The sequence below is a fragment of the Urocitellus parryii genome, chromosome 6 (genome assembly GCF_045843805.1).
Source record: "Urocitellus parryii isolate mUroPar1 chromosome 6, mUroPar1.hap1, whole genome shotgun sequence".
Classification (NCBI taxonomy): domain Eukaryota; kingdom Metazoa; phylum Chordata; class Mammalia; order Rodentia; family Sciuridae; genus Urocitellus; species Urocitellus parryii.
In genome coordinates this window covers 3531950-3544370 of record NC_135536.1, presented here as the reverse complement: position 1 = coordinate 3544370, position 12421 = coordinate 3531950, and the positions used below count along the sequence as shown (strand labels likewise).

General features: G+C 57.2%; 1 protein-coding gene across 4 annotated transcripts; it reads left to right on the top strand.

The window, feature by feature from the left end:
- The first annotated feature begins 5145 nt into the window (after positions 1 to 5145).
- On the top strand, positions 5146 to 11882 carry Trmt61a (tRNA methyltransferase 61A). Of its 4 annotated transcripts, none has more exons than XM_026405560.2 (4): positions 5146 to 5219; positions 5723 to 6079; positions 8431 to 8697; positions 10513 to 11882. In XM_026405560.2, exons 2-4 carry the CDS (start codon positions 5749 to 5751, stop codon positions 10797 to 10799), a joined length of 885 nt encoding a protein of 294 aa, XP_026261345.1. In that variant the 5' UTR covers positions 5146 to 5219; positions 5723 to 5748; the 3' UTR covers positions 10800 to 11882. The 4 variants fall into 4 exon arrangements, with proteins under 4 accessions (XP_026261345.1, XP_026261347.1, XP_077655796.1 ...); XM_026405562.2 differs by having other exon boundaries at positions 5201 to 5276; XM_077799670.1 differs by lacking the exon at positions 5146 to 5219 and adding an exon at positions 5226 to 5235.
- Positions 11883 to 12421: the final 539 nt, after the last annotated feature.

Genomic DNA, 12421 nt, shown 5'->3' with positions numbered 1-12421 from the left:
ACAGCGGCCGCTCGGCGCTCCCCGGGCTCTTAAGGGGCGCCTTGCGGGCCGCCCATTGGCCGCTATTTATAGCCCATTCATTCCATTGGCCCGTGCTTCGGGGTGGTGCCTCCGCTTTGTCCGTCGCTGGGTAGCCCCCGAAGTCCCCAAGCCGCCCACCACAGCACGAAGTCGCAGGGACCCAGTGCAGCCAGGCCACCCAGCCAAGCGCCCGCCCAGGACACCGAAACTGGAACCACAGGCCCTTGGACATTCTGAAACACACCCCACATCTCCTACACAGTGCCTGCGGGTGGGAAACTGAGTCTGGAAAGCCACCAAGCACTTTAGGACTCTCGGGCTCATGCTCACCCAGATTCCTGTCTTCCATTGTCCTGCTAATCCCCCAGTGGGTGGCTGCGGCCAGGGGTCCGGCGAAAGAATCCAGGGCTCTGCAGCAGATCCCCTACCCCAACCCAGAGCTGGCCAGGAGCCTCCGACCTTCCTCAAGGTGCCCGAGGTATCTCCTGGTTGTTCTTGTTGCAGAGGGAGGTGCAGTCTGGCTGTGGCCCAGCTGAGCTGCACATTCGATGCCCTGACCTTGGGCATGTCTCAGGGCTCCCAGAGAACCGAGCTGCAGACCCTTGGGCCAAACTCCTTCTGATAGATAAAGGACCCTATGTCTTGAGAGAATGCTGGTGAGTTTCCAGAACCGAACCCCAGGACCCTCTTCATCGAGGGGTAAATTCCTACAACCTCAGCCTCAAAGGTAGCCCTGAGACACTAGGCAAAGATGGGAAAAAACGTCATCAATAAGTACATGTGACATTTAAAAAATTATCTCACTAATCAGACTCATGCAAATTAAAACTGAGATGACTATATCTTCCCCCACCCCACACACTCAGATTGGCAAGAATTTAAAAGACTGACCCCTGCCAGTAGAGCAGAGTTGCAATGTGTGGAGACAGGCATTCACACCCTGCCTGCAGCTGAGTTGCTACATACTTTTTTGGAAAGTAATTTGGCAGTAACTATTAAAATTAAAAATGTTCAAACTCCTTGACCCAGCAATCCTACTTCTAGGAATCCAGCCTATAGAAAGAACAGTGTCCATTCTCTCTGCAAATAGACAAAGAGATGTGTACTGGAAAAAACAACAACAGGCAAATCCAGAAAGGAAAGGTCACTTGCCAATCACTGGGGGTGTGGCCATGAATAGAAAGCGATCTCCCTGTTGTGGAACATTATGCAGCCATTTAAAAGAGAGAAGAAGCTAGTGGTTAACTTCATCCACAGCCTCTGGTGTGGGTGAACAAAGCAAGGAGAAGAGAACCTTCATCCCTGCTAATATTCTAAAGAATCCCTCCAGCCATTATATAGGGTGTTCCTCCCAGGCACCAGGCTCTAGGGACATGAAGGAAATCAAGGGGGAAAAGGACCCCAGCCCAGCTGCTGGAGGGAGACAGCATGAGCAAGTGTCCAAGTGAACTAAATAATGGTAGGACATTGCCTCTAGTGGGCAGGGCCCTGAGGGGACAGGAATCCTAGCTTAAAGGGAACACTGTGCTGGTGCCTCTAAGAAGAGGGCACTAGGGCAAAGACCCGAAGGATGAAGCATGTTACCCTCTGCTGTGTTAGCATGGAAGGGTATGGGCCGCCCAGCGTCGTCCTGTCCCTGCGGCTACTGCCAAGGAGACTCTGCCTCTTTCCTCACTCACCTTGGCCTACTTCAACCTCCAAGTCAGCATGTCTTAGACCAATAAAACAAACCAATGTAAAAAAACAAATGGCTCATCCAGCTGGCCAGACGGCAGGTGTCCCTTAATCCTGGGATCCCTGCATTTTGCACTCCCTACAGCCCCTTCCCCCAAATTTAGAATATCTGCAACTGCCCCAGTCTCTAGCCCCAAAGGCTTGAAGTGCTCAAGTTTCTGTAGAAACATAGAGAAGACAGATTTGGCATCTGGGGGTGGGGGGCATTTCGGGGGGCAGGTGTGTGTGTGGGGTGGGCTTGCTCTTTGTCGCTAGCCCTTGAAGCTTCTCAGAGTCACCCCTACCCCAGGCCCCCCGAGGGAAAGGACTCCTTTCCCCCTCTCTCCACTGGCAAGGTCAGGATGGCAGAGGCAAGGTCCAGAGGGTACGGCTGCAGGGTTACCTACCCTTAGAGCACTCCAGGATGGTGCTCCTGCCCGGGGCCTGGGCAGGCCTCAGCCTTCAAAGACGGGTGTTTGGGGCCCCTTTCTCCAGATACACAAAGGAAGTCTGGCAGTCTGGTGACAGAGGTGCAGCCATTCCTCAATGATCCTGAGGCACCTGCCCTTGGGATGCAGGCATACTCCCTGGGCAGGGTGTCAGAAAGCTATGTTGGGGCATAAGCAGCACCAAGGAGGAAAGGGGGCAGGGCCTTTGGAGGCCCTCAGACCCAAGTGTCCAGCTGAGGCCCCCACCAGACAGGAGCTGCTTAGAGCCTTGACAGCCTGCTTCCGTGCCCTGTCCTCCTGGCAGCCTCCCCAGAGGTGCCCATCTGTTCTACCAGGTTGCCCAACCCTCAGCCAGAATCCTTAAGCAAAACCTGCTTCCCCTAGGCCTCAGCTGATTGCCAGGATGGGCCTCCCAAGAAGCCCCTGCCTGGTAGGGATCTCTGCCTGAGGACAAGGGGAGGGTCCTAGACCTCCCCCTTGACAGAAAAACTCTACTCTGTTGATCCAGGCTAGTCTTCCAATGTAGACCCTCTGCCATCCCTGGAGCCCACAGAATCTGGTTTGGCAGCTTCTGGGCAAGAATTTGAGTGACATCACTCTGCCAGTTCATGGTTCAAGTTCCTCAGAAATCACACCTGGTTACACATTAACCACAGGGCCTGGAAGGGGCCTCAAAGGAGTCCTGGGCAAGCGCAGGCGCAGACAGGCATAGGCGAGGCAGGAAGGGTCAGGCTCCAGGCCAGAACTGAGACTACCCTTAAGTCTGCACCCAGGGTGAAATGGCAGCAGGCAAGCTTCCTCCTACTGCTTTTTTTTTTTTTTTTTTAATATTTATTTTTTAGTTTTCGGCAGACACAACATCTTTGTTTGTATGTGGTGCTGAGGATCGAACCCAGGCCGCACGCATGCCAGGCGAGCGTGCTACCGCTTGAGCCACATCCCCAGCCCCCTCCTACTGCTCTTGCCCATGAACTCTGCAGAACCCAAAGGGGAAGTTGGTTAGGTTCAAGAGATAGGGAGGGGCTGCCCTGGGGCCACAGGACAGGACACAGGACACACAGCAGAAGGGTGTTATCCTGATTAGGGAAAGGGTTCCAACCTCCAGCACCAAGTCCCTGCCTGGGGTACAGGTGGAGCAACTTTCCCCAAAAGGCATCCTTAGTTTCCTAAGGGACTCCTCTCTGCCTGTTCCTTCATTTCTTCAAATGTGCCATTGGTTATCTGAAGCTAGGTATACTGGCTTTAATCCCAATTTCACTTTGACCACTTTGGCTATGTGACCTTAACCAAATTATCTAACCTCTAAGTCTATTTCCCCACCTGTAAAATGCCCCCTGCCTAGGATTGTGGGGAGGATTCAATGCACTGACACTTAGCTGGGCACAGATAAGCATCTGTTCTTGTTAGGCAAGTTCCAGTGTACAAACTCTGCTCTGAGAAAGGAGCCCATCCTGGCAATCAATCTGCTGAGGCCTATGGAAAGCTGGTTTTGCTTAAGGGCTCAGGCTGAGGGCTGGGCAGCCTGATGGAACAGATGGGCACCTATGTGGAGGTTACCTAGAGGAGGGGACACTGGAGAAGCTGGCCAGTCAGTACTGGACAGAAAGGAAAGTGGGAAGTTGGGACTGAGGGAAACCACCTCTGAGTCAGAGTCCTAATTCAGCCTTATACCAGGCCTCTCTCCAAGCCAAAGCTGAGAGGCTGGGGAAGAGGAACCCCCAGGGGAAGTGGAAAGTTTAAATCCCCCAGGGGAACAATTAGTGGGTGGTTCCTCCCTCAAGGGAGGGAGACAGAGGTTGCAGAGTTGATGGAGCTGGGTTGTCACAGAGGGACATGGGCCCACAGTGGGAAGTTACTGAAAACCCCTTACCATCTAACCTCTCAGGGCCCTCAGACCCAGGGGCAGCCAAGGCAGAGGTGTGGAGGTATGAGGTGCTGTCAGGCACCTGTGCTTCTATCTTCAACTCTGAGGGGTCATGGCAAAGGTCACACACATTTTGGCCTAGTGCATCCTCAGGAGAGTTCAGCGGTCCCCCACAGGCTGGCAGGACTCTGGGGAAGGGAACAGCCCACTCTATAGGGGCTACCCATCCACTTTTTGCCAGGATAGAGTAGACGGTGGGCTGAGGAGTGTAGCCCAGAGTCAGCTGGTCTGGGTTCCCAGCATAGCTGGGTAGGCTGGGAGGTCTCCAGTCCCCGGGGCTAACAGGATAAGGCCTGGTCCTGGGAGGGGGGGCTGGAGTAAAACACTCCATGCCTGCCCTCCCAGGCGCCCGCCCCTGCTCCAGAGGAACCGGCTCTGACTTCTGAGACAGAACACCACTCCCATTTCCCTTTTCTGCCCAGCCCTCCAGCCATCCCTCCCCTAGCCCCCTGCTCAGGCCCCCAAAGGAACCCAGTTCATCCAGCTTCACGGTGTCTGGGGTCTAACGAGGGGACTCGGACCCCTTTTCCCTCCTTGGAGCAGCCTTCCCCTCAAAGGAATGTGCGTCTGCAGGGTCTGGCCGGGGGCCACCAGACTCCTAATAAGGCACTTCGGGCTGATCCTAGCCAAAGCCTTTGGGGACCCTCTCTGCCCTGCAAAATGCTGGGAGGCCTTTGGGGCCCAGGCAACGTGTTCCCGAGTCGTTGGCCATGACAAGATGTCTGCGGCAGTTTCCTGGCATGCCCGGGTGGGGCCGCCGGGGATGACGGGCTGCGCAAGGGCGCTCCAGAGCCAGGAGGTCCCCCTGTAGGGGCCGCGGGTACGCGGCGAGTCTAAAGGCCTCGCGGAGGTGGCGGCTGGCGGGGAGGGGGACTTATTTAGTCCTGTGCTCGGATCTCTTAGGCAACGCACAAGTATGCAAGGGCGACCGCAGCCGGGAAGACGCCACAGCAAACGTCCTCTGGGAGGGCGCGAAGGGCAGCGCGGCGCTCCCAGCATCCCGCGCGCGGGGACGCGGCGCGACGTCATCCGCGCGCGCGGGCGCCGGAAGTGCGGTGTCGGCAGCTCTGCGCCGCAGGCGCACGTGTGGAGCCCGGTACCTGGTGCGGCGGGTGAGCTCCGCGCAGCGTGAGACTCCTTCCTCGCGTCCCGCATCCCTCCGGCGCCTGGTTGGCGAGCCCCCCCCCTCGCGCCCCGAGCCGCCTTGTAGGTGCTGGGTGTGGGGAGGGGGTGCTCGGAGTCAGGCCAGGCTTTACCCCACTGGTCGCTTTCCGCTCCCCGTCTGGTGGATGCCTTGCAAAGGCCGCCTGCTCATCTCACGGCGGGGGAATGGAGCCAGGTTCCTCCCGGAAAAGGGTGATGAGAAGGGCAGGTCCGTCTTCTGGGAATTCTGGGGTCCCGGCCATGGCTGAGCCTCAGTTTCTCCCGCTTTTTGGCCCTTCTCGTGCCCCAGACCAAGAAGGGCCTCAGATCTCAGTGCATCCCTCTTGAGCCAGCCACTTACCACCCCCATATCTCACTGCTCAGAACTTGGGTCTCATAGGCCTCATGTCCGGACCGCTTGTCCATATCCTGCCTCTTGGCCCTTTGTTCATGCCCATACTCCCCTCTCCAGGTCTAGCACTTGCAGACATCAACACAATGAGCTTCGTGGCCTATGAAGAGCTGATCAAAGAGGGTGACACAGCCATCCTGTCACTGGGTCATGGCTCAATGGTGGCAGTGCGTGTGCAGCGAGGGGCACAGACCCAGACCCGGCACGGTGTCTTGCGGCATTCAGTCGACCTCATTGGCCGTCCCTTTGGCTCCAAAGTGATCTGCAGCCGAGGTGGCTGGGTGTATGTGCTTCACCCCACACCTGAACTCTGGACTCTGAACTTACCACATCGCACACAAATCCTCTACTCCACTGACATCGCCCTGCTCACTATGATGCTGGAGCTGCGGCCTGGCTCTGTGGTCTGCGAGTCTGGTGAGTGCCTCAGGCTGCCTCAGTTCTGAGAAACTGATGGGGAAGTAGAGGTCAGAGCCAAGGTCCGGACATTCTGCAGCCTGCCCTTCGTGTGGACAGGCATGGCTGATCATTTTATTTTAGCAGCCCCTTTAGGGCGTGACTGCAGAGAGTGAGGATAGAAGCAGGGAAGCCTGTTTGGTTGTGTTGTCATCAGATTGAGAAGTGGTGAGGTCTGGACCTGGAAGATCAGGAGGAGTTGGTGTCCTTGAGGGTCCTGCTTGCCTTGGTGGGGCAGGGCTGGTGTTAATTGGCGCTGACCAAGGTGCTAACTGCCTATCTCTATTCCTTTTGCTGCCAGAGAGACAGTATTGCCCCTTCTTGGAGGGAGATGGGGGCTACTCCAGGATCTCATTGTAGTGGGGATCCTGCCCTGTGTTCATTTATAGCCAGGAATTTACCTACCTCCAGTGAAGGCTGGCACCACTGTCACTGAGCCAGGGCCTGGGGGTGATAGAGTGATTGAGAGATGTTATGTATGTGTGCATGTGCATGTTGGAACCACCTGGGGCGGTGATCAAGATATGCCAAGAACAACCCTGGGCCCAGATGCAGCTGGATTCCTGGTGGTATGCTACTCAGGGTCTGGAAGAATCTCTGCTGCTGGTGTTTTGAGGCACCTCTCTGGGGTGTCTGGGACGTGGGGAGCAGGATTCAGAGCCAACTCTGTCAGCTCTCCCTGTGTTTCCTGAGCCAGGCATCAGCCTCTCAGATGCTCATCCTATTTTGTCAGTCTACATACTTCTGCTCTTCTGTGAGGTTCCACAAGAAGGTGGAAATTGAGCCTGTATGACCACTTCAGAGCTGTTGATTGCGGGGAAGCTTGTAAGACAGGGTCTTGTGTTTGAGGGTAACTTAGAGGAACCCTCAGGCTAGAGTAGTCCTGGAAGATTTCTCTGAGGAGGGGATAAGTGAATCAAAAATGATGAGACCAGGCACGGTGGTACACGCCTGAAATCCCAGAGGCTCCGGAGGCTGAGGCAGGAGGATCACAAGTTCCAAGCCAGCCTCAGCAAAAGTAAGACGCTAAGCAACTCAGTGAGACCCTGTCTCTAAATACAAAACAGGGCTGGGGATGTGGCACAGTGGTCCAGTGCCCCTGAGTTCAGTGCCCAGTACCCAGGGAAAAAAAAATGATGAGCCAAGTGAGAACTGTGCAAAGGCCTGAGGTGGGCCTGAGGCGATAGTTGGCAAGGAGGCCAGTATGGTTGGAGCAGGGAGTGAGCTTAGGGAGGTAATGGGATACCTCTCGGAGGATTTTCAGGAGTCTGGCTTTCACCTGAGTGGGAGGGGAGCCCAACTGACTGTGCAGAGGGGAAGTAACTGGATGACTGTAGAAAACGCTGCTGGCTGTGTCAACATAGGACTGAAGGTAGCTGTTGCAGAGAGCTGAGGGCAGTGGGGCATAGGTGAGACATGTGGATGGCAAGTTGGGACTAGCTTCTGGAGAGATTTGGAAGGAGGTGGCAGGAGTCCCTGGTGATTTGCATGTGGGATGGGAGAAGTGGGTTGATGGTGCCACCGTGGCATCTGGCCCTAGCAGTGGGTGTTGTTGCCTGGGTCTGAGAAGCCTCACAGGGAATAGATCTGGGGTTGGATGGGGTCTAGCTTTGCACGTCAGTACTAATGTGGCTGTGTGTTGAGGGGGAGGTAGCAAGTGCAGTGGGTGCTACACCAGGAATCGATGTGTTGCCATCAAGTAGGCACTTGAAGCTGTGGTGGGCCGAAGGCCAGCACAGGCCCTGCAGGACAGAGTTGAGCAGAGGGCAGCTATGAAAGAGGCTGGAGAGGAGTTGGGGAGATGGATGATTTGGGGGGAAAATGTTGCTGTGGGGTAGGTTGACTGCTGTACCATGTACCCAAGGTCAGGGCAGGCTCGGGCAGAGCCACATGGGATGGATTTGGGCAGGGTTGGGGTCGGATGGACCTGAGTGGGCCAAAGAGCTCACAGGAGGGAGGTAGAAAGGAGGTGGGCAGCTATTAACAGAACCCTCAACTTGTGGAAGGTGCCAAGGCTGAAGGTGGGACAGGCCAGTGGGTTGAGGTTGCCACCATGGTATCTGAACCCTTTTTCTGTCAGCCCTGCTGAACCCAGGCCCTGGGCCTACACCTTGCTGGGACAGGGTAGCAGTGTCACTGCCCTCACCTGTACCTGAAACAGACATAGCCCATCTATTGTAGCCTCAGTGGCCCTGGGGTCAGCTGACCTCTTGGGCCCTCTGTAGGTCCCTCCAGGTGAGCATGAAGCTGTTTCCTGGGTGGCTGTGGGCTTTGAGCAACCCCCTGACACCTGTCTGGTCTTGTCTTGCCAGGCACTGGTAGTGGTTCTGTGTCCCATGCCATCATCCGCAGCATTGCCCCCACAGGCCACCTGCACACAGTGGAGTTTCATCAGCAGCGGGCAGACAAAGCCAGGGAGGAGTTCCAGGAGCATCGAGTGGGCCACTGGGTGACAGTGCGCACCCAGGATGTGTGCCGCAGTGGCTTTGGTGTGAGCCACGTGGCTGATGCTGTCTTCTTGGACATCCCATCACCCTGGGAGGCTGTGGGCCATGCCTGGGATGCCCTCAAGGTTGAAGGTGTGTAAGAGATTCTGGGAGGGCTGCAGCCCGTGGGGCTGAGAGTTTGGGGTAGAGCGCTGGGGCCGCCTCAGCTCTGAGTCAGCTGGAGCCCAGGAAAGTGCAGACACCTCCAGGCCATGTAGTGGCAGTGGCTAGGCAAGGGCTCCTTTTTGACCTGGCTAAGGAATCAGGTTGGGGAGGATAGGCCCCTCTCCACTCTTGCAGTGGACATGACAGACCTCTGGGGACTCTTGCAGCTCATCTGAGTGCAGGCAGGCTCTGCATGACAGGATGGGCCTGGCTCATGGGGCAGTCCGGCTGTTTCCTGTAGTCTACCCTCCCCCATGAGACAGAGCCAGGCAGCTGGCCCCTTTTAGGGAAGATGCCGGTGTGGAGGCGGAGCCCTGCAGGAGGCTAGGGAAGGAAGGTCGGGCCCCAAGCCAGGGAGGCGGCTGGTGAGTCCCAGGGATTTTGCCTTTTCTGGAAAAGGAGCTAGCCAGGAGCCAGGGCCACTCCCCTCACACCCCCAGCTAAGGGCTGCAGTGCAGAAGGTGGGGGCTGGACAGCCACTGCCTCCAAGACACAGGCCAAGGTCCTCCTGCTGGCTCAGGCTTGGCCTAGGACCCCTGTGTCCCTGGTCTCTGCTGAGCTGGCCTGGGCTTCAGGAAGGGGCAGCCTGTGGGAGTACATAGGCTCCTGGCATCCCCACACCTGCCCCCTATGGTGTGGCCCTGCCTACATAGGGGTCCTCTGCTTTGGGGTCCCTGGAGGGCCCAGGCCCAGGGATGCCTTCCTCAGGAGGAGCACTGAGGCACTGGTGCCTGTATGTTACCCCTTCCCATGTCCTGTTGAGCTCCTGGCCCCTGCCCTAGATCTGTGGGTTCTGGGTCCTGAAACTGCTCACTTTTTCATGGATCTGGTGTATGTTTTGTTTATTTTGTTTTGTTGTAATGCTGGGATAGAAGCCAGGGCCTCATGTGCTAAGGAAGCCTCCACCACTGAGCTGCACTGCCAGCCCCATTTCAGTTGCAGGCTTGTTTGTGGTGCCAGGCAGGGAAGCATATGGTCTACTCTGCCTCAGAGGTGACATTGCCTGTGGGTTGGTGTCAAGCTGCAGGCACAATGCCTATCCCCAGATCCCCCAGTGCAGGGGTGTGGCTGAGGGAACCCAGCCATGGGATGTTTGTAGACCTGCCTGGGCTTGACACACCTCTTCCCTGCCTCAGCTTCCCCATGACCCCTTGCCAGGATGGGGACCTGGGATGGACTCTCACATACTTCAGGTGGGCTGGGCAACACCCATGGGCTGCCCTGGTGGGAGGTGGTGGAGAGCTCAGACTATCTATCCTCAGGGTAGGCACCTCCTGTTCTCAGGAGCCAGCAACAGCCTCTAATTTCCTATGACAGCAGCAGCCCACATACCGCCCCAGTGCTGCCGTATATTTGGAGCTATTCCTGGCCCAGCTCTGACAGCTGTGCTGGCCTGGCCCCACCCCAACCCCAGCCTTGGCCCTTGGCTGCCTCCTAGAAGGCAGAATAAGCAGTCCCACTGGAGGCCAGTGAGATCCAGACAGTGGATTTGGCCTGGCTTCTAGGCACAGGAGGGGTTGGAGTGGTGGCCAAGCTGGACCAGTGGACTGTAGCTTCTTCCTCATGTTCCCAGGCTCCAGGATAGCTCCTGCCATAAGGCAGGCCAGCAGATGGGGGCTAGACTTCTGCAAGGTCCACGCACAGCCCTTTACCCAGGAGGTCCCTATTCTCTGTGGCCTGAGAGCTCAGAGGCTCTGTGGACTGCCTTAGGCCAATCTCTGACCCACCTCCTGCCTCCTGCAGGTGGGCGTTTCTGTTCCTTCTCACCGTGCATTGAGCAGGTGCAGCGCACATGCCAGGCGCTGGCAGCCCGCGGCTTCACGGAGCTGAGCACCCTGGAGGTGCTGCCACAGGTCTACAATGTGCGCACTGTCAGCCTGCCCCTGCCTGACCTAGGAGCCAACGACCCACAGGCCAGCACAGGCACTCCTGCCAATCCTGATGCCAGCCCCTTCCGCAGCGGCACACCCATGAAGGAGGCTGTCGGCCACACAGGCTACCTGACTTTCGCCACCAAGTCCCCAGGCTAACAGGTCCTGGGGGGAGCGCTAAGGAGCTGGGAGCATCCTGGGGCAAGCAGGAAGGCCAGGGGCCACCTTTTATGGCAGTGGATGCCTGCTGGGGTTTGTGTTTAGAAACGGATGGTGGGGTGGGGCTTGGGGTCTCCTGGGTGGCCAAAGGGGCAGGCAAGGAGGGATGGCCATTATCATCATCTGTGGAAGGAGTACTTCTGCCCGCATCTCTGCCGAGCCCAGGATCTGGTCTGACTGCTCTTTGTAGTCAGTGTGAAACCTCACTGCCATAGGTTCTCCTGGGTGTTGAGGCTAGGGAGTGACAGGGTCTAACTCCTTTCTAAGGTGGACCTATGGGAGAAAGGGGTGGAGGAGGGTCAGAGCTTGCAGTGTCTCATAGGGCTGGGGACCATCCCATCCCTGAGTCACTGGTGGTCCTGGGGCTTGGCCGGAAGCCATGGTGGAACTGACCTGGAGAATGCTGCCCTACCCTGCCCATCTCTGCCTCTCCGGTTGCTGAGAGGACCGTGCTTACCTAGGATGCTGGGGAGGTGACCCTGCTGTCTGGCCTCCAAGTACCCAGGCCTCAGGTTTTCTCACATCCAGGGGCAGGATCTCCTGCCACCAACCCCCAGGAGGTTCATTCTGTAGCCCTGGCCCAGCCAGAGCCCTTTATGAGTTATCTTTGGGGTCATGCCGCAGCCTGACCTGCAGAGGAATTGCCCAGTATGATGGTTATTTGCTTCTGGTGACCTGGTGGCTCCATGTAGGAGCCGGTGCAACCCCAAACCTCTGGTGACCGACCCTGAGCCTTCCTTGGCTTGTGGAGGAGGTCCTCCGTGGGGACAGTACTTCCAGTGGGGAGGAATCTCCAAAGAGGGCACCTTTATCACCACCTCTGGAAGACTTAGGGCATGTTTATCAAGGAAGGGGGGACATGAAGGGTGAGTCACCAGGGCTTTAGTCCCTGGTGGTCACCCCAGTGCATGGCCTTGGGCCTGTGTCCAGCGCTGAGGCCACTGGTGCAGAGCTAGCCGTCAGAGCCTCAGGTGCCAAGCCAGCATGGCTGGCTCCCATGTATGCCTAAAGAATAAATGTGCTCTCCCGCTATGCTGACTGGCCTCTCACTGCCTAATGGTCCACCCTTAGCTAGTTTCCAGGGCAATCTGCCCTGCACTTGGCCCTCCTGGCCCCTGGCCCCTGCCCCCTGCTTCTGCCTCTGTCCCAGGGTAGGCACTGTAGGGGCTCCAAACTCCGGGACAGTGGCATCCTGGGATTCAGTGGACAAATGGGCAAGTGTGTGGCCACCCCTCTCTAGCTGCAAGGGGGGCCCCTCATTTCTAGATCTGGGGGGAGCGTGAGGGTCCAAGAGTGCTAGTCCTCCATGGCCCATGTCCTGTGTGCCCTCCCTCCCCTAAAGAACCCACTGACCTTCCTGGTAGTGGTGTCCTGGCCCCTAGTCCCTGAAGTCTCTCACTGCAAGTCGCCTCTGGGTGGAGCTGACATAGCCCAAGAAGCCTGTGTCCCCTCAGAATTGTTCAGGGTCCCTAGCATGACTGGTCCTGCTCTAGGGATTTTATCCCTCTCTGGGACCTGGCCTGACCTCTAACCTCATGTCCAGCCTAGGGAACAGGCCAGGA

Bases quoted from the DNA above. Each gene is read 5' to 3' on its own strand.
- Trmt61a (XM_026405560.2), top strand. From the start codon at position 5,749: ATGAGCTTCGTGGCCTATGAAGAGCTGATCAAAGAGGGTGACACAGCC. The intron at 6,080-8,430 runs GTGAGTGCCTCA...TTGTCTTGCCAG, and splicing joins CTCTGTGGTCTGCGAGTCTG to GCACTGGTAGTGGTTCTGTG. The intron at 8,698-10,512 runs GTGTGTAAGAGA...TGCCTCCTGCAG, and splicing joins GGATGCCCTCAAGGTTGAAG to GTGGGCGTTTCTGTTCCTTC.